This window comes from Ceratotherium simum, chromosome 22 (genome assembly GCF_057802395.1).
Source record: "Ceratotherium simum simum isolate JZ-2026a chromosome 22, ASM5780239v1, whole genome shotgun sequence".
Classification (NCBI taxonomy): domain Eukaryota; kingdom Metazoa; phylum Chordata; class Mammalia; order Perissodactyla; family Rhinocerotidae; genus Ceratotherium; species Ceratotherium simum.
The window spans coordinates 12661825-12683375 of NC_141921.1; the positions used below are offsets into that span (position 1 = coordinate 12661825).

The following is a 21551-nucleotide window of genomic DNA, read 5'->3' on the forward strand; positions in this document are numbered from 1 at the left end:
GACTTGGGAAGTATGTAGATTTATTCGAAGTTCCTTTAGTGCAGTTCCCATTCTTACCCACATCGCTGATGGAACCGTCCTAACTACTGACCTTTTCAAGATGGCGGCCCACGGGTGCCACTCTCGGGCTCGCGCACCTCCCCAAGATGGCGGCGCCCGAGGCCTGGCGCGCCCGGAGTTGCTGGTTCTGTGAGGTAGCGGCGGCAACGACCATGGAGGCCACGTCCCGGGAGGCGGCGCCAGCGAAGAGCTCGGCCTCGGGCCCCAGCGCTCCCCCCGCCCTGTTCGAGCTGTGCGGGCGGGCGGTGAGCGCCCATATGGGGGTTCTGGAGAGCGGGGTGTGGGGTAAGTCGCGGGGTGAGGGGCTACCTCTGGCAACGAGCGGAGGCGGCCCAGCGGCCGGGGGGCGCGGGGGGCGAGGCCGGGAGGCCCGGGGCAAGGCCCAGCCCGGGGCACTGGAAGCCCGACTGTCGAGTCGCAGCATGAATTCTGTGACTGAGCGGGCTGGGCTGAGTCAAGTCGGAGACCAAACCGGCAGGTGGACCCGCAGCGCGGCCTGGCTGAGGGGCGCAGGGGGCGAGGCCAGGAGGCCCGGTCGGGGGCGAAGCAGGCAGGGCCCGGGCGGCAGAGGCTGGACTGATGGGCCAGGCCGAGGGCACCGAACTGACACTCGGGCTGGGCCGGGCTGAGGTGTCTCGGATGTCGAGCCGACGGGCAGGGATGGAGCTGCTGCTTGGGGGCGGGGGCCGAGGTTGGGAGGCCCGGCCTAAGGCAAGGAGGCCAGGCCCAGGGCCACCTAACCTGACGGCCGGCGCGGGGCCTCCGGCATCGGCCTTGCAAACCACGGTGCCGAGACGCCGGAGGGCAGGCCGATGGGCAAGGATAGCCCGGTGGATTGGAGATCGAGGGAATGGGGCTGGGGGAGAGGCCGAAAGGCTCGGGGCGCCGAGGCTGAAGGGAGCGAACTGCTGACCCGGGCCTCGGGTGCCAAACTGATTGAGCGACGGGCTGACAGGCAGGGCAGGGAGCGCTGGAGGCCCCTCGGATTGGCCTGGGAGGCGGGGAAGGTCCCGAGAGCGGGTGAAGGGAGGCCGGGAGCAGGTCAGCAATTGAGCGAGGCTCGAATGACGGACAGGCGGGAAGGGCCGAGGAGGCCCCAGGCGGGGCGACGGCCTGGGGAGCCCGGGCTGGGAGGGGGCGCGTCGCCGCTAGAAGGCCTTGGTCCGAGTGGGAGTGAAAGGAGGCCCCAGGCCTGAGGGCGCCCGGGACCGGAGGGCCGGGCCTTGGTGAGGGCACCAGGCTGAGCAGCAAAGGCGGGCGGCCCCGGGGCGCCGGGATGAGGGGCCGGGAGGGCGAACGGACTAGCCCGGCCGGTGGGCCTGGCAGCGCGGCGTGCCGGGGCGGGCCGTAACGGAGGAGAGGCGCCTGCAGCCGGATGGGCACGAGGAGGCCGGGCTGTGGAGTGGGTACCGCTGGTCGCAGCCTGGCAGCTGATGAGGAAAACGAGTCGGCGTTGTGACGAGTGAGAGAGGAAAGTGAGGGCTCTGGGGGTTGGCCTGGCCGCACAGGGGACAAGGGAGGCCTTAGGCCTGACTGGTGGTGTGAGGGGGTGGGGTCCGGAGGCCAGGGCTGAAGTTGGGTGAGGAAATCGCAAGTCCGAGGCCCGGGAAGGAGGAAGGGGTGGCAGGAGAGGAGGCCCTAAGCCTTGGTCAAGGGGGTCGGTTCTAGAGAAGGCCTCAGGAGTGGTGGTGGTGACTGCCAGGAGGAAGGCCCTGGTAAGGTAGGGAGTGAGGGCTTGAGATGGTGGGATGGGGGGGGGGTTGGATTATACCCCCCAGTGAGGAGGCAGATGTGGAGAAAAGGCCCTGGAGTTTGGGGAGTTGGGCCTCCAGAAATAAGCCTCAAGGCTGTGGAGAGTTGTTAAGGAGGCCCAGGGATGTGGGAAGGCCTTTGGGGAGGTGAGGGTGGGGCACCAATTTGAAGAGGCCCAAGTATCTTCCCGTAGTGGTTAGAAGTTCTCAGGCCTGGTGTGGGGAGGGGATTGTGGAGGCCTTATGCCACCAGCTGAGAAGGGTCAGGCTGAGCCATGGGGAATGGGAGAAAAGTCTCAGTGGAGTTGAGCAAGGGGCTCAGAAAAGTCTTGGGGAATGTAGAAGAAGGCAGAGAGGATCTGACTGTGTCAGCCTGGAGCTTTTAGGATGCTAAACCTGGCTAGAAGGGAAGAGGACTGGGTGTGGAGGCCCCAAGCTGCAAAGGGGAAGCATTAAAGGTGTAGACTGGAAAGAAGCAGGGAAGAGCTTGGCTTAAGAACGGAGAAAGGAGGAGTTTGTGGATAATAGGGGATGAGAATCCCTGTGACTGTGAGAGAGGATGGCTAAACAGAGGGGAGCAGATTGGAGGGGCAGAGGAGGAAGAGCGTCTATGGGCCTAGCCCAGGTAAACAGTCACACAGAAAAAGCTGAATCAAGTTAGGCCTCTTAGAAGGGCCAAGTAAGAGGCCTGCTAAGCAGTGCTATTTTGGAGGAAGGTCTCAGCAAGGGCTAACAGCCAGGAAGGGCTTCCTGGAGGTAGCGGACTAGCGTTGCTTTGTGTAGGGAGAGAGTGAGGGAAAGTGAGTAGAGGCAGTAGGAAAAGGTACAATGAGGAAACTTAAGTAGACTAGGTATGTTATACCTTTTTTTTGTTTTATTTATTTTTCCCCCAAAGCCCCAGTAGATAGTTGTATGTCATAGCTGCACATCCTTCTAGTTGCTGTATGTGGGATGCGGCCTCAGCATGGCTGGAGAAGCGGTGCGTCGGTGCGCGCTCGGAATCCGAACCCCGGGCTGCCAGTAGCGGAGCGCGTGCACTTAACCGCTAAGCCACGGGGCTGGCCCGAGGTATGTTATACCTTGAATGCCAGGATATGGAACTTGGACTTTATCTTGAATGCAGTAGAGAGCCTACATTAGTGTAATAGCATAGGGAATTAATGTTTTCATTCAGCAGGTACATTGAGTACCTACTATGTACAAAGAAATGTACTAGACTCTTGGATATCAAGATTCAGTTATTCCACAAGATAAAAGGAGATCCTGGAATGGAAGTTTGGAAAGATTTTCCTTACTCCAAGATATTCCAAGATCTTACACTTGTTCTTGGCAGGACAGAGATGTAATGACAGGATAAGAATAATAGACAACATTTAGTGAGCTTATTATGGCCAGGCATGGTCTTAAAAAAAGATTATAGTTCTCACAACAATGTTATGAGGTAGTTATTATTATCTCCATTTTAAAATTGAGGAAACTGAGGCTTAAAGATGTTAATTTGCCCAAGGATTCACAATTAATTGATACAATCAGTATTTCACCCAGTTTTGTCCAACTCTAGAGACTAAACCGTTTAGCCACAATACTATAATGGCTCTCAGATCTAGAGAAGTCAGCAAGAGCAGGTTTTCTTTTTAAGATATATTGAATTTAGAGTATAGAGCCTAATTATTTCTATTCTTTATAGGAAAGTTCTAGTTCAGGGTATAGTGGGGGCCCAAAGGATGGAAGTGGCCAGTCTGGAAGAGTGGGAAGGGAATTCAGGAAAGGCTTAATAAAGGGCATGTGATACTTGAAAGATGAGTAGTTGATTTGCTGAAAGTGGCAAGGACATTCCTGGTGGAGACAACAGCGTGACAAAGGCACAGAGGCAGAAAGCAGCATAACGTGTTAGATAAATGAAAGAAGTGGCTGAAGTATAGGAGGCAAAGCAGGGAGCTGGAGAAGTTAGTAGGTCCTAGATTATGAAGGACTTTTTTATCACACATATTCAATAGGACCTTTTAAATGCAGAATGGTTGGGACCAGCCCCGTGGCATAACGGTTAAGTTTGCCCATTCTGCTTCGTCGGCCCCAGGGTTTCTCGGTTCAGATCCTGGGCGCAGACCTACTCACCGCTCATCAATCCATGCTAAGGCGGCATCCCATACGGAAGAGCTACAACTCTACTACTGTGATACACGACTATGTACTGGGGCTTTGGGGAGAAAAAAAAAAAAGAGGAAGATTGGCAACATGTTAGCACAGGGCCAGTCTTCCTCAAAAATAAATAAATAAATGCAGAATGGTTCATTATGCTTGGGTAGAAGTGAACTGACCAGCTCCTAAATGAGCATATCAGCTTGCTCTGTGGGATTATCTCACCCTTGAAGATGTGCATGCCCCTGAAATTCCAGCTGCTGACTATGTGGCTGAAGATAAGTGGACCAGAGTTTGAATTGGACTTCGGTTAGCTTCCACAGGTTCAATTTGTCAAATGAGAAGTCTGCCCTTCTGTTTTCCTTTCCACTAGGATAAATAATGCTTGGAATCCTGGGAGATAAAAGTAAATTTTGTGTTTTGGTTTTTGTAGCCCTCCCAGGCCCAATACTTCAAAGCATCTTACCTCTGCTCAATATATATTACTTGGAGAGGATTGAGGAAACTGCCCTCAAGAAAGGTGAGTGTCTTTCTGTCTCTTTCTCAGTCAGTGATTGTAAGCAAGGCACCGTGATGTTCTTGAGGTAAATATTACACCTGATACCTGCATAGAACTTCATGCTTTTCAAAAAGTACCCTCACACCTACTTTCTCATCTGATTCCTCAGTGTCCTATGAAACGCAAGGCAAGGATATGATCTCTATTATATTAATAAAAGTGAGGCCACAGCTAATAGGAAAGCTAGACTAGAACCCAGATCTTCTGAGTCTTGGTTTTTCTATTTTACCAGGCTGCTTCCCAAACCCCTCGTTGGGTATATCTGTTAACAGCTAACATTTATCTAACTACCCCTGATGTGCCAAGCACTATCCTAGGCCCTTTATCTGGAGAAACTCATTTAATCTTTTCAACAACTCTATGAAATAGCTATTATTAACTACATTTTACAGATAAGGAAACTGAGGTACAGAAAAATTTACTTGCCCAAAATGACACAGCTAGAGTGTGGTTTGCTGATATTTAAACCCGGGCAGTGTGTCTTCAGAGCCACTGCTCATTACCACTCTGCCATATTGCTCCTGTGAACCCAGAGAAGGACAGCATTAAAAGGCTGATATACTTCACTCATGGTCAAGGAGCAGCCAAGTAAATGTGATATTTCTCCCTACAGGCCTCTCCACTCAGGCCATCTGGCGCCGACTATGGGATGAGCTGATGAAGACAAGGCCTTCCAGTTTGGAAGTAAGTTAAGGCACTAGGTAGAACTCTGGCCTGACTTTGCACAGTGAAAGCAGGAATAGCACACAAACACAAGCTGGTTACTGGTAAAGTACAGGGGCAGGGATGGAATGAATTTGGGAGGAGGGCTCTGATGGCTTGTCACAAGGTTCTTTCCCATTTGGCATTTTTCACTGACTTGCTTGCTCACCGTGTTTGTAGGTGACACAAAACAGGGAAAGGTAGTGATCACAATGGATGGCAGAACCAGGATTCATAGAGGTCTTGACAGGGCTGAAGCAATGGTCAAACCTAACAAGATGAAATTTAACAGAATAAACCAACTCTCTTCACTTGAGTCTAAGAAATTCCAATTGCATGACCTCAGGGTAGGGGCTGGAGGGGTCTGGCTTAGAAGCAGCTTGTAAAAAAAGATTAAGGGGTTTAGTCGACACTGTGCTGAAGCCACTTGTATAATAACTGTACCCTGAGCTGTGTGAACTAATGTAACTATGATATAGGCTGAAGGACAAGGGGGATGATAGACCTCCCTGGCTCTGCAGTGGTCAGGCTACCCCTGGAGTATGGAGAAAGAAGTCAAAGTCACATCATGTGAGTCACATTTGGAAGACTGGAGATGTTTTTCCTGAAAAAGAGAAGACTTGGGGGACATGAACTGTCTTGAAATATTTGAATGGTTTCACACGAAAGAGGGATTAATAGACTTGTTCTGGGTGGAAGCTAAAGGAGGATAAATTTTTGCTAAACTGAATTAGAACTTTTAAACTCTGAGCTTATTGGTGATGAAACAAGCTAATTCCAGAGGTAATACGCTTCCTATCGCTAAGTGTTCAAACAGAACACTTGGATACTACTTGGAACATTGGATAACTACTACTTGACACAAGGGTATTTTAGAGGAAATTAAACATTGTAAGAGGTTGGACAAGATGACTCCTTTTAGCCCTGATAGTCTATTATTCATTGATTCAGATATAACTCACTGGAACTCTCATTTAACCAGAATTTCTTTTGCTGCTCCATAATTAGGTGACAGAACAGGTTGTGTTCAATAAACATTTACTAAAACTTACTACACACCAGTTCTTATGCTAGATATTGGGAGTACAGACACAGTCCTTAATCTTGAGGAACTACCAGTTTAGTGGGGAAATCTGCAAATACATCATGTATGGTAGAAGTGGTGTGATAGAGAGAAGCAAGGAAGCTGAGGGAGAAGGGAGCAAGAAAGTCTTTGCTAGGAAATAGTATTTGAATTGGGCTTTATATGGTGACTGAGGCCAAATGACGAGGAAACATATCAGGAATCAGAGATTTGATTTCTGGGGATGCACTGGATTCAGTAACATTCAGCTCCTTTCCTTGAGCTTTTTCACTTCCAGATCTGGACGCAACCCCTGGAGTTCAGTCTTGACACTGAGGCCCAACAGAATCTTCAGGCACTACGTACATGAGTTAGGCCTTATGAGAAAGAGAAGTGGATGCAAGAATATTAGAGAACAGTAACAGCTTCCGGCAACTTTTAAAGAAACGTGAGATTCACTTTGTCCCATTGTTTCCCAAGCAGTATGGTTGACTAGCAGGTGATGGAGATCTTTCTCTTGGAGATGTCTTTTTTCCCAGCGTTATCTCAAGCTTCCTGGAAAAGAATGTTATCTTGTCTCAGAGCATTTCAGGACATTTAGGAAGCCCCAGGCTTGGTGGCCTAACAGCCACCTAGACAGAAGTCCTGACTTGGAGCGTATCCATTCCAGAGAGTGTCTTCTGCCTCCTACTTCTGCATGACAGTAACCTTCACTTCATTCATAATTCAAAACACTTATTGAGTGCCTGTTCAGTTTCAGGCGCTATGCTAGGTTCTAGGGATACAATGGTGAGCAAGATAAATAGATCCCCTGATTGCTTACTAAGTAATAATATTTCAAACTGTGTAGTACTAGTGTGAATGTATTAAGAGATCTGTAGAATAAAATATTCTGGAGACAAAGCAGTGGGGAAATGAAGGATTATTCAATAAATGGTTATCTAGTAATTGGTTAACCATATGGAAAAAATAAAGTTAGAGCCTCACTTTACAATATACTCAAATAATTTCTATATGGATTAAAGATTAAATTGTAAAAAGTAAAAGCACAAAACAACTAAAAAAAGAATAAAGGTGACTGGTTATCTAATCTCAGGGTGGAGAGTGCTAATTATTAAATGAGCAGAACAACCACAAAAAAAGAAAATATGGACATATTTGGCCATATAAAATGCCAACACTATAAACACAATTTAAAAGGTACATTAAGTGGGAAAGAATGTTTGCAACAATATTTGCAAAATAAAGGGATACAGAGAATAAGACAAAGGTGAACTTCCCAGTAGCATAAAATGAGTAAAGATTTGGACAAGTCACAAAATATGCAAAAATCTCTAATAAAGTGAAAAATGTTCAATGTCAAGATAAAAAATGGGGAAGTAAAATTGTACCTCTTAAATTAGTAAAGTCTTGTTTTGATTTGGTTTTGTTTTAAAAGGTAATTCCAGGGGTGGGTGAAGCTTGCATTTTAATATGCTATTGGTGGGAGCCGAAATGTTATAACTTTCTTGGTGGGCAATCTGGTGATAATTGTTAAGAGTCTTTAAAATATTCAAATTCTTTGACTAGAAATTCTACTTAGAATTTATAGTATATAAAATTTGAGATACTCTTGAAGATTTATTTCCAGATGTTCATTACAGCAAAGTTTAATATAAAAAAGCTAGAAACAATTTAAATATTCAATACAGGAATTATTAAATATAGTACATCCATATTTTCAAAATATTAATAAAGTCATATTCTGAACATATTTAAATACATTGTGGTAAGAATGTTTAATGACATGGTGGTATACTGTTACAAAAGCCCAGCATTTGAAACTGCTCAGAATTGTGTCAGCATTATAAAAACAAATATCTATAGCTATTCACATATATATATGCACTCCAAAGAGTTGTTTTACATATGACCTTTGATTTGCTTATCTTTCCACAAACAATATTTGTTATCAGAAAAATAACAGTGGACAATATATAGTTTATGAACATTCACAGGCTGTAACAGTTTAGTACAAGAAAATATTTAGCCCTTCCTAGTTTGTACACATACTCCCTCCCCCACCAGTGCCTGAGCTGCCAGCCCGTTGTGGATGGGCCAAGGATTGTGTTGGTAGGCAAATGTCATTTCACCTCTTTAGTGGTGCCTCATTTCCCCTACTCTCACCCCAAAAGAAAGTATTTAATCACTTTGCATTGTCTGAGCTGCAGTTTACAAGTCCACAAAATGAGTGGCTTGGACTAGATCTCTCAGGTATTTGTCAGCTTTGAAGTTTTAGCATCAATTCTTTAAAAGGTGGTGATGGAATAAAATGCAGTGAACTGCCGTCTGCTCATGCGTTAACTTGTGAGAAAGAAGCCATTGAGATAGTTGTCATGACTAACTTTACATACTCATTTAATCCCCACAACTTGATGTAGGTATAGTCATTCCTCACCTTACAAATGATGAAACTGAGGCAGAAAGAGGTAAAGTGACTTGCTTAAGGTTACAGTTCATGAATGGCAGACCCAGGATTTAAGTTGAGGCAGTCTGGCTCTGGAGTGCTCCTAACCACTACTCCCACTGCACTTATCACATCTAGGGTGTTCCAGTTTCAAATATTCTCTCCCGTTGTCTTCATCAACCAATAAAATGTCTGAAAAAGCCCAGTATTTAGTTTTCTAAACTACATATTCCACATGCCTTATGGTCAGAAACAGCCCCAATATCTTGGTTCACATCTTTGTCCATATTTTAGACCCAGATCTTATAATAACCATATGATTATCTCACTTGTGAAGCTGAAGCCTTGCTAGGGTTACCTGCAAGTGTTTTCCAAAGCTGTGAGCATGGGCCAGCAAATGTGTAGGAAAAGTGCTAGTGAGGTAGGATTTGAAGGATTCGGGAATACCCTTCCTGCTTCCATTTGAGGCTCAGTAGAGATTTGGTTGCCAGGTATTTTTTCCTGCACCCCTAATGCCCCCACACTACTGCTGGTGAGAGAGGCCCTTCTCTCTTGTTGCTGCCATGAAGTTAGCTCAAGCATGAAGTCATTCCTAATTACTACCACAGCAGAGTCCTGGGGAAGAGCTAGGGCAAAGGGAATGACACTTTTGCCTGAGAACAATAGAGGCCCAGCTCCTGCCAAGAACCTCAGATATAAATTGAGGGTCACTCTGGTGTGAGAGAATGCATGGAGGTGGGGTAAGTATCAAAGAGAAGTGTCTTACTTTTAGTCTTGGGGAACCTCAGTCTACCTTTGCTTCAAGCTGAATAAGCACCCTGCTTAACAGGTTCTGCCTCTATCAAGTCTATTTCACATTGCCCATCTGGGCTAATTATTCTCTTTAGCAGCAGCAGCAGTAAGATTTTTATTTTGCAGTTTACAAAGTGCTTTAATTTGCACTGTCTCATTTGATCTTCACAAAAAACCTGTGAAGCAGGTGATATAATCCACATTTTACAGATGAAGAAAGAGGTCCAGAATATAGTGGCAGACCTGGCACCTGTATCAAAGTCAGCAGACTTCCTATTGCACATTTGGACAGAATGGGGACTTAGGGAAGTCTGTCTCAATGTGTGCTTTTGGGGTAGGTAGCAGTAATTCCTAATCTCTGATAAACATCAGAGTCATCTCGGGGAGGTTTAAAAAATAAAGATGCATGGACCTTATCTCAGCTGTAACAGAAATCACCAAGTCTGGGTACCTGGCATATGAATTTCAGAAAAAAGAAAAGCTCTACGGTAAATTCTGACTTGCACCAAAGGTTGAAAATCCTTTGCATTCAGAGTTCTTCTAAATATATCAGAATAGTCTGATATGAAGTCTCATATCCATCAAAGCAAATAACTATTGCCTTGGAGAAAACAAACAAATCTTAGATTTTGTCCCTGCTCTCCAGAAATTTCCACCCCCCTTGCCCCTGGTACCCACTAAACAGTTATGTGTGTTGGTTTATCTTCCACATGAGTGAAATCATGCAGTGTTTGTCTTTCTCTTTCTGGCTTATTTTGCTTAACATAATACCCTCCCGGTCCGTCCACATTGTTGCAAATGGGACGACTTTGTCTTTGTTTATGGCTGAGTAGTATTCCATGGTATATATATACCACATCTTCTTTAGCCAATCATCAGTTGAGGAACACTTGGGTTGCTTCCATGTCTTGGCTATAGTGAATAATGCTGCGATGAACATAGGGGTGCATAAGCCTCTTTGGATTGTTGATTTCAGGTTCGTTGGGTAGATTCCCAGTAGTGGGATAGCTGGATCATAAGGTATTTCTATTTTTAATTTTTTGAGGAATCTGCATACTGTTGTCCATAAAGGCTGCACCAGTTTGCATTCCCACCAGCAGTGGATTAGGGTTCCCATTTCTCCACAGCCACTCCAGCATTTGTTTTTTGTCTTGGTGATTATAGCCATTCTAACAGGTGTAAGATGATATCTTAGTGTGGTTTTGATTTGCATTTCCCTGATGATTAGTGATGTTGAGCATCTTTTCATGTGCCTATTGGCCATCTGTATATCTTCCTGGGGAAGTGTCTGTTCATTTTCTCTGCCCATTTTTTTATCGGGTTGTTTTTTGTTGTTGTTGTTCAGTTGTGTGATTTCTTTATATATTATGGAGATTAATCCCTTGTCGGGTATATGGTTTGCAAATATTTTTTCCCAGCTGGTGGGTTGTCTATTCATTTTGATCCTGGTTTCATTTGCCTTGTAGAAGCTCTTTAATCTGATGAAGTCCCACTTGTTTATTTTTTCTTTTGTCTCCCTTGTCTGAGTAGACATGGAATTCGAGATCTCTTTATGGCTGATGACAAATAGTGTACCAGCTGTATTTTCCTTCAGGAGTTTTATAGTTTCAGGTCTCACCTTCAGGTCGTTGATCCATTTTGAGTTAATTTTTGTGCATGGTGAAAGAAGATGGTCTACTTTCATTCTTTTGCAAGTGGCTGTCCCATTTTCCCAGCACCATTTATTGAAGAGACTTTCCTTTCTCCACTGTATGTTCTTAGCTCCTTTGTCAAAGATTAGCTGCCACTAGATGTGGTTTTATTTCTGGGCTTTCAGTTCTGTTCCATTGATCTGTGTGTCTGTTTTTGTACCAGTAGCATGCTGTTTTAAATACTATCGCTTTGTAGTATGTTTTGAAGTCAGGGATCGTGATGCCTCCAGCTTTGTTCTTTTTCCTCAGGATTGCTTTAGCTATTCGGGGTCTTTTGTTGCCCCATATGAATTTTAGTATTCTTTGTTCTATATCCATGAAGAATGTCATTGGGATTCTGATTGGGATTGCATTGAATCTGTAGATTGCTTTAGGTAGTATGGACATTTTTTTTTTTTTTTTAAAGATTTTATTTATTTATTTTTTCCCCCAAAGCCCCAGTAGATAGTTGTGTGTCATAGCTGCACATCCTTCTAGTTGCTGTATGTGGGACGCGGCCTCAGCATGGCCGGAGAAGCAGCGTGCTGGTGGGAGCCCGGGATCCGAACTCGGGTCGCCAACAGCGGAGCGCGCTCACTTAACCACCAAGCCACGGGGCCGGCCCAGTATGGACATTTTAACAACGTTTATTCTTCCAATCCAAGTGCATGGAATATTTTTCCATTTCTTTATGTCATCATTTATTTCACTCAATAATATCTTATAGTTTTCATTATATAGGTCTTTCACTTCCTTGGTTAAATTTATTCCTAGATATTTTATTCTTTTTGTTGCAATTGTGAATGGGATTGTCTTCTTGAGTTCTCTGTTAGTTCATTGTTGGTATATAGAAATGCAACTGATTTTTGTAAGTTGATTTTGTCCCCTGCAACTTTGCTGTAGTTGTTGATTATTTCTAATAGTTTTCCAATGGATTCTTTAGGGTTTTCTATATATAAGATCATGTCATCTGCAAACAGTGAGTTTCACTTCTTCATTGCCTATTTGGATTCCTTTTTCTTGCCTAATTGCTCTGGCCAGAACCTCCAGTACTATGTTGAATAAGAGTGGTGAGAGTGGGCAGCCTTGTCTTGTTCCTGTTTTCAGAGGGATGGCTTTCAGTTTTTCCCCATTGAATATGATGTTGGCTATAGGTTTGTCATATATAGCCTTTATTATGTTAAGGTACTTTCCTTCTATACCCATTTTGTTGAGAGTTTTTATCATAAATGGATGTTGGATCTTGTCAAATGCCTTCTCTGCATCTGTTGTAGATGATCATATGGTTTTTATTCATTTTGTTAAAGTGGTATATCACATTGATTGATTTGCGGATGTTGAACCATCCGTGTGTCCCTGGTATAAATCCCACTTGATCATGGTGTATGATCTTTTTAATGTATTGCTGTATTCAGTTTGCCAATATTTTGTTGAGGATTTTTGCGTCTATGTTCATCAGGGATATCGGTCTGTAGTTTTCCGTGTGTGTGTGTGTGTGTATTAGCCCTGAGCTAACATCCATGCCAATCCTCCTCTTTTTGCTGGGGATGACTGGCCCTGGGCTAACATCTGTGCCTATCTTCCTCCACTTTATATGGGATGCTGCCACAGCATGGCCTGACAAGCAGTGCATCGGTGCACGCCCGGGATCCAAATCTGGGCCACCAGCAGCAGAGCACAGGCACTTAACCACTATGCCACGGGGCCCCCTGTAGTTTTCCTTCTTAGTATTGTCTTTATCTGGCTTCGGATCAGGGTGATGTTGGCCCCACAGAACATACTGGGAAGTGTTCCATCTTCCTCTATTTTTTGGAATAGTTTGAGAAGGATAGGTATTAAATCTTCTTTGAATGTTTGGTAAAATTCTCCAGAGAAGCCATCTGGTCCTGGACTTTTATTTTTTGGGAGGTTTTTGATGACTGTTTCAATCTCTTTACTTGTGATCAGTGTATTCAGGTTCTCTATTGCTTCTTGATTCAGTTTTGGGAGGTTGTATGAGTCTAAGAACTTAGCCATTTCTTCTACATTGTCCAATTTGTTGGCATATAGTATTTCATAGTATTCTCTTATAATCTTTTCTATTTCTGTGGTATGTTGTAATTTCACCTTTTTCATTTCTAATTTTATTTATTTGAGCTTTCTCTGTGTTTTTCTTGGTGATTCTGGCTAAGGGTTTGTCAATTTTGTTTGTCTTCTCAAAGAACCAGCTCTTTGTTTCATTGATCCTTTCTACTGTTTTTTTGATTTCTTACCTGTAAAATGGGGCTAATAGTAATACAAACCTCAAAGATGTCAGGATTAAATGAATTTATATAAATTATTTAGAATGTTGCCTGGCTCAGTAAATAGCCAGTGGAAGGGAGGAAACTGGGATGATGACAGTTCCATGGGTAGCACTCTTAGTATCACAGTTGTCTGGCATGTTCTCTGCTTTCAGAGTGTGACCTGCTGGCGAGCCAAGTTTATGGAGGCCTTTTTTTCCCATGTTCTACGTGGGACCATTGATGTGTCTTCTGACAGGCGTCTTTGTGATCAGCGCTTCTCGCCTCTTCTGCATAGCTCCCGCCATGTCCGGCAGCTCACCATCTGCAACATGCTGCAGGGTGCAACCGAGCTGGTGGCTGAGCCCAACCGCAGGGTTCTGGAGACCCTGGCCAGTTCCCTACACACCCTTAAGTTCCGCCACTTGCTGTTCTCTGATGTGGCTGCTCAGCAGTCACTTCGGCAGCTGTTGCATCAGCTTATTCACCATGGGGCCGTCAGCCAGGTGTCGCTGTACTCCTGGCCTGTGCCTGAGTCAGCCCTTTTCATCCTTATTCTCACCATGAGTGCTGGCTTCTGGCAGCCAGGCCCTGGTGGCCCACCCTGTCGCCTCTGTGGAGAAGCCTCCCGAGGCCGGGCCCCATCCCGAGATGAAGGATCCCTCTTGCTGGGCTCACGCCGGCCTCGCCGGGATGCTGCTGAGCGATGTGCTGCAGCCCTGATGGCCTCCCGGCGGAAGAGTGAAGCCAAGCAGACGGCCAGAGCTGCACCTGCCACTCGGGTAACACGCCGGAGCACACAGGAGAGCCTGACAGCAGGCGGGACAGACCCTAAGAGGGAGCTGCACCCTCCAGCCACTTCCCATGAGGCTCCTGGCACCAAGCGGCCACCCTCTGCTCCAGCCACCACTTCCTCTGCCTCTCCCTCCTCTTCCACATCCTCATCTAAACGGGCTCCAGCTAGCTCAGCCCCACAGCCTAAGCCCCTAAAGCGTTTCAAGCGAGCTGCAGGGAAGAAGGGTGCTCGCACCCGTCAGGGGCCTGGTACAGAGTCTGAAGACCTGTATGACTTTGTTTTCATTGTGGCTGGTGAGAAGGAGGATGGGGAAGAGATGGAGATAGGAGAAGTGGCTTGTGGAGCTTTGGATGGATCAGATCCCAGCTGCCTGGGGCTTCCAGCACTGGAGGCCTCCCAACGATTCCGCAGCATTTCCACCTTGGAGCTATTCACAGTTCCACTCTCCACGGAGGCGGCTCTGACACTGTGCCACCTGCTGAGCTCCTGGGTGTCTCTGGAGAGCCTCACACTCTCCTATAATGGTGAGTGCCCTGGAGGGGCAGCGGTTGGGTCTCCCAACAGCACCAGCTGTGTGCCCAATCCTGTGGAGGGGACTAGGGGGTATGATCAGGAAGCTGGAGATGTGGCCCTACCTGCCTCACAGGGAGGCAGAAGGCACACACATGAAATAGTGGCAGACTGTTGGTGCTAGGGAAGAGGAACATGAGGTCTACAGGCTTGATTTAGTTGGAAGCAGGGGTTCCTGAGGGGCAGCGAGAACCTGAAGAAAGTACATTTTAGATATGGTAGGCAATCCAAGGGCAGGTGGGAGCAGTATAGTGTATGTAGGCCCAGCCAGGGCTGAGGTTGAATCCCACCAGTCATAGCAAAGCAGCCATGCAAGGTGTGGGACACAATTTTTTTTTTATACCAGCAACCTGCAAACCATTCCTCAGTTCTTTCTCACCTGGCTGTGCCCAGCTAGCCAAACTTCAACTCTGGCTAAATCCAGCTGATCTGCCTAGGTTGCTGAGCACTGCTAGAGAAAAATCACTTATCAGCTTCCCATTCCTACTCTACCACTTCCAAACCCTTCCTCTTTTTCTTTCTTAGTAGATGACCTTACCTCCTACTCCTACTTCACAGAGAAAATAGAAGCCGTCATACATGAACTCCTTCAACTTAACGTTAATCAACCTATAAACTCTCTGCCATTTGCACTCATCCTTTCCTCCTTCACCACAATGGAAGAGTTCGCTGTCATCTAAGGGGAACTCTTCTACCTGTGCTCTGGATCCATACTCTTGCACCTTCTTAGGAAAGCTTGTTTCTCAAATGCCTTAGTAATAAGAGCTAACTTTTATATACTGCTTAATATGTACCTGGCATATTTTAAGTATTCTCATTCTATTAACTAATTTAACCCTTACAACAACCTTATGAGGTCAAGTGACTTGCCCAGGATAACCTAGCTAGTAAATTGTAGAGCCAGGATTCAAATCCAGGCAATCTGGCTCCAGAATCCATGCTTTTCTACCACTACTTACTGCTGCCTCCCTTCCCTCCACTGTCTCTCCTCCACCAACATTTAAACATTAAATCAGGTACCCACCAAAAACTACCACCACCTCCCTCTATCCCGTATTAACCACTGTCCTATTCTCTCCTGTCCTTCATAGACAACCTTAACAGTCACTGTGCTCTCTCTTCTCTCACTCACAGCCCCCTCCAGCCTCGCTTACACCCCCACTACTGCATTGAGGACCTAGGTCACCAAGGTCCTCCTTGTTGCTAAGTCCAATATATACTTTTCAGTCCTCATCCCCCTCATTAATTCTTGGGAGCATTTGCTGCTATTAAACAGTGTCTTCTTCATGAGACACTCTCATTTCTGCTACCTCAAAATCTTCTGATTTTTTCCTCCCGTCTCTGGACATTACTTCTCTTTTTTTTGTGTGAGGAAGATCAGCCCTGAGCTAACATCCGTGCTAATCCTCTTTTTGCTGAGGAAGACCGGCTCTGAGCTAACATCTATTGCCAATCCTCCTCCTTTTTTCCCCCAAAGCCACAGTAGATAGTTGTATGTCATAGCTGCACATCCTTCTAGTTGCTGTATGTGGGATGTGGCCTCAGCATGGCCGGACAAGCAGGGAGTTGGTGCACGCCCGGGATCCGAACCCGGGCCGCCAGTAGCGGAGTGCGCGCACTTAACGGCTAAGCCACGGGGCCGGCCCTACTTCTCTTATCTTTTGATGTTCAGAGTTCCTCAGAGCTCAGAGCTCTTCCACTTTACACATGCTTCCCAGACAATTTTGTCCATTCCTTTGGTTTCAAAGGCCAACTACGCTGAAGGCTCCCCATTCTATGACATTAGCCCAGATCTTTCTCCTGAATTCCAGACCCATTTATCCAGCTGACTACTAGATATCACCACTTCATAAACCACAAACTCCTCAACCTGAATGCATCTCCTTCCTTCTATACTGATCCTCCTCCTGTTTTCAGTCAGTGACATCACAGGTAACTTAGATGCCCAAGAGGAACCTGGATTCTTTCTTACTCCATATATATTTGGTTACCAGGTCCTGTCTTTACAATCTCTCTCTCAAATCCATTTATTTCTCTGTCTCCACATTCTTAATTCAGGCTGCCATTATCTGTCACCTGGATTCATCATTTCAACAGTTCTTCCTGACTCCATACTCACCATATAATCCATTGTCTATACTGCAGCCCAACCATTTTTTCAAAAATGCAAATCTGTCATTCATTTTAAAAACCCTTCAATGGCTTCCTGTCACCATACTGCTTAATTGTACTCACAGGGTCATTCATGTTCTCACCCCTGCTTACCTGTATAGTTGTATCTTGAACACTTTCCCCCTCATACTTTACATACCAGCCACACTGAATATTTTTCAGTTATTGGAACCTGCCACCCTTCCTCCTTCAGGCCTTTATATATGCTGAGTTCTCTCTGCATTTATAAGGGGTCTCTGCCAATCACTCTTCTCCCTCCTTTTAGCCTGTCTCCTTTATGTTCTTGAGGACTCAGCTAGAAAGACTTTACTGATGGAAGTTGGACTGGGTGTTAAGTACCCATCCTCTGTACTTCCATAGTACTCTACTTCCCCAGTTACCATCACATTTTTGCTGTTATCAGGCCATATGGGCAGGAACAATTATCTTCTGCTCACTACTGTCTACCACAAAAACATATTTACTAGGGGCTGGGTAAGGTTTAGTTGAATGAATCAATAGGAGCCTGCTAGTCCAAGGGGAGATAAGGGAGTGAGTTCCAAGGAATTATTTGCTTTATGACATTAAGCAGCTGCCCTCACCTTTCTGGATCTTATTCCCTTCTGTGGGATATGGTTATCTTTTTCTGCCCCATTCCCACCCAATGAATCTTTTAAAGATTCCTTATTGGGTCATTGTCATTCTCCTGCCTAGTTTTCTGATGTTCCCCATGACCTATAGGAAAAGTCCAGAAACCTGCTGCTGTCTGGGCCTGTCATTTAGCTGGCAGGCACATGCTGCCCCACCACATCCTATTTTTTGTTTTGTGACTCTGCCCTGACTGACGCTTTAGGGCACAGCCCAGTACGGTAGCCATCAGTTTGCTGGTTACTTGAGGAAAAAGCAAGACAATGGATCAATAGTTGAGACAAATTATTTTTAAGTAATCTGATCCAAAGCTTGAGAAATTTGGTAGTTATCAATAGAAATATCTGGAGTTGTCTCTGAATGTTACTCCTGCTGACACTCCCACATGACTGACCTAATCTCTTTCCTGCCATAGGCCTGGGCTCTAACATCTTCCGCCTGTTGGACAGCCTGCGGGCCCTGTCAGCCCAGGCTGGATGCCGCCTCCGTGCCCTACATCTCAGTGACCTGTTCTCACCACTGCCCATCCTGGAGTTGACACGTGCCATTGTGCGAGCCCTACCCCTGCTGCGGGTCCTCTCTATTCGTGTGGACCACCCCAGCCAGAGGGACAACCCTGCTGTGCCAGGGAATGCAGGGCCTCCTAGCCACATAATTGGGGATGAGGAGATACCAGGTAAAGCACTGTGTGTGCATGTGTGTGTCTCCACACAAATGTGCAGGTACATTTGTGTGGGGAAGGCGTGAAGACCTCTAATCCAGGCCTGCCACCACTCATTCCTGTCTTATCTGGAATCTGTTCCCTCTATAGAGTCTACTGTTCTTAAAGATAACCATGGGTTGGACAGGGCCCAGACCACAGCCCAGTAGGGAGTGACCATGGCAGATCAGTCTCCAGAGAAGGGGTCTGAACCAAGAACAGAACTGTTAGACTAGATTTGGTCTCCCTGCTCTATGTTCCCTTAGTTTCTATTACATCTCCTATCCCACCACTCTGCATACTCTATTATATTTGCTTGTGTCTGAGTAGTCTAACTTTCTGGACTAAGAGCTCCATAAAGGCAAGGACTAAATCTCCTATTTAGGGGCCGGCCCCGTGGCTTAGCGGTTAAGTGCGCACGCTCTGCTGCTGGCGGCCCAGGGTTCAGATCTCCTGCTATGCTGGGGCCGCGTCCCGCATATAGCAGCTGGAAGGATGTGCATCTATGACATACAACTATCTATTGGGGCTTTGGCGGGGGGGAACCTCCTATTTAGTGCCCTATTCCCACAACCTAGCATAGTGCCTAGCATACAGTCGGCATTCAAAGACAAGCAGATGAATAAGTGATTTTTTAGTGAATCCCTTAAGGACAGGATGAGAACTGCAATGGGAGTGAAGTAGATGGCCAGCTGGAATCTTCTCTCCCTACCATATCCAGAAAACTGCCTGGAACAGTTGGAGATGGGATTTCCACGAGGAGCCCAGCCAGCCCCACTGCTCTGCTCTGTACTGAAGGCCTCAGGTTCTCTGCAGCAGCTGTCCCTGGATAGCGCCACCTTTGCCTCTCCCCAGGATTTTGGGCTTGTGTTGCAGACACTCAAAGGTAGGACCCAGCTAGAATGGTAAAGGGAGGGGAAGACCTTGTATTGTTCTTTGGGAAAACTAAGGCCACATGGCGTCTGCCTCCATCCAGAGTACAACCTAGTCCTGAAGAGGCTGAGCTTCCATGACATGAATCTGGCTGACTGTCAGAGCGAGGTGCTCTTTTTGCTACAGAATCTGACTCTTCAAGGTAAGTTCTTCATCCAGAACTTGAGGCATTCCTGGGTCCTCATTGTGGCTCTGCCACCGTTATTTTCTTGGCCTTATGTCCTAAACTATAAAATGGTTATAGAACCTGCATGACCTTCCTTCTAAAGGGTCCTAAACTCAACTCCTCCTATACTGAACATGGGAAATTACTCACTTTTAGAGTGCCTCACCTAAAAGTTTCTTACCTTACAGTGGCTGACAGAAATGATGGTGGTGGGGAGGGATAAATGTGCTGCCAGGTTCCCCTCATAGACTCGTCTCTAATACCCACCCCTATGTAAAGGGATGTCAGTGGATAGAGGGAAAAGAAAAAGGGAATGGAGAATTGTTCAGGCAGAGAACCTCACTACAGTGAACATTTAGGCTCAATTTCTGGTTTGAATCCTGATTTAGTTCCAGCCTTGCTTGGGGTCTCATACAAATTCTATTTTAGGCCTCTATAAAATGTTCACACCCCTTGCTAAGGCCAGCTGGGGCAGGAGGGGCAGCACCAGTCCTAGGGCAGCCGTCAGAATTTATTCTAATTTCTCTTGACAGAGATTACCTTCTCCTTCTGCCGTCTGTTTGAGAAGCGCCCAGCCCAATTTCTGCCTGAGATGGTTGCTGCTATGAAGGGCAACTCCACACTGAAGGGCCTCCGGCTGCCAGGGAACCGCCTGGGTGGGGGCAGGGCCCTGGGGAGGGAAAGGGGAAAGGAGCCAGTCCCTTGACCCAGAAACTCAGTGGGTGAAGGCATAGGTCTTTCTACTGCGAACATGGGAGTTGGAATATAGTTGTGTGCTGGGGCTTTTCCCCAGCCAGAATTGGGTTGGGATACCTTGTTCTCTGTTCTTAGGTAGAGGTGACAGGCATTTCTCCCCTTCTCCCCAGGGAATGCTGGCCTGCTGGCCCTCGCAGATGTTTTCTCAGAGGATTCATCTTCCTCTCTGTGTCAGCTAGACATCAGGTACATGCGGGGGGTGGGGGACAAGGGATGGAGCTGCAGGGATATAGACCAGGGATTATCTGGGTATCTAATCCATCTCACCCCTACCAGTTCCAACTGCATCAAGCCAGATGGGCTTCTGGAGTTCGCCAAGCGGCTGGAGCGCTGGGGCCGTGGAGCCTTCGGTCACCTGCGCCTCTTCCAGAACTGGCTGGACCAGGATGCAGTCACAGCCAGAGAAGCCATCCGGCGGCTCCGGGCCACCTGCCACGTGGTTAGCGACTCGTGGGACTCATCCCAGGCCTTCGCAGATTATGTCAGCACCATGTGATGGGGCCCATGCCTCACAGGCCCATGCTCAGTACCATCAGCTTGCAGGGGCTGAGGCATGGGCTGCCCAGAACTCCCAGCCACCAATTCTGTCTTTCTCTTTCTGCCACCTTTTTTCCTCTTTTTTCCTTCTTCCCTTGCACTGAGGTCCTGGAGGCCTTGATGGAGCCCAGCAAAGGCATTCCCACAACTGGGTTTAGAGCCTTTGGGCCCCTTACTCAGTACCCTGGGAATCCTGGGCCAAGAGGTTACAGTGGTCATCAGTCACTGAGGACAGCCCCTCTCTCCCTGCCCTGGGGTTCTGCTTTCCTTCCTAGGCAGGTACCCAGGCTTTAGAGAACTATAGGAGTGCCCATTACCAGGCCTCTTCTCTGCTGGGCTTACCATGCTGCTCCCAGGCCTCAGTCCCTTTCATACCTTTATTCCTTTCTTTTTTTTAACCAAAAAAGTTTTTCTTATAAAATAAATTTTGGGCAAACATCATGCAGCCCTTCTTGGTGATTTTTCTCCCAGAAAACAAAATTGAGCAGGGTCCTATGGGACAGGGAGCCCCTTTTCCCTGTCTCCTGTAACAGCTACACCCAGACCAGCTGGTTATTAGCAGAGGCCCCGCTGCTCCTCATGGGAACGCTGGTGGAAGACAAAGGTAATGGCAGTGGAGGCAGCATCCCAGGCAGCCTGGAGTACCTCATCCCTGAGCCCCCGCTTATCAGTGCTATGGTTCCATTGAGCCAGGTCTGATGTGCAGTCAGAACCATCGGAGGGTGGCCAGACCTGGTGGCTGTTGACACAACGGCGGCAGCGTAACCTGGTGGCAGAAGACAGAGCTATGGTCACTATAGATCCCATCTTCATGCTGTGCAGGGAGTCCAGGGATAATGGCCAGTAAGGGC

General features: G+C 46.7%; 2 protein-coding genes across 4 annotated transcripts in view; one reads left to right on the forward strand and one right to left on the reverse strand.

Annotated features, from left to right (window-relative positions):
- Nucleotides 1-21141, forward strand: LRRC41 (leucine rich repeat containing 41). The gene is made up of 10 exons (XM_004442039.3): nt 1-345; nt 4384-4470; nt 5123-5193; nt 13620-14763; nt 18024-18284; nt 19030-19194; nt 19285-19383; nt 19941-20063; nt 20274-20349; nt 20440-21141. Exons 1-10 carry the CDS (start codon nt 147-149, stop codon nt 20657-20659), a joined length of 2445 nt encoding a protein of 814 aa, XP_004442096.1. The 5' UTR covers nt 1-146; the 3' UTR covers nt 20660-21141.
- Nucleotides 21064-21551, reverse strand: part of RAD54L (RAD54 like) — a 25652-nt gene continuing 25164 nt past the window's right edge. For all 3 annotated transcript variants that reach the window (XM_087446008.1, XM_087446009.1, XM_004442038.3), the window contains one exon: nt 21064-21466. In XM_087446008.1, coding sequence (XP_087302134.1) covers nt 21256-21466 — 211 coding nt within the window. In that variant the 3' untranslated portion in view covers nt 21064-21255. The remainder of the gene's footprint in view (nt 21467-21551) is intronic.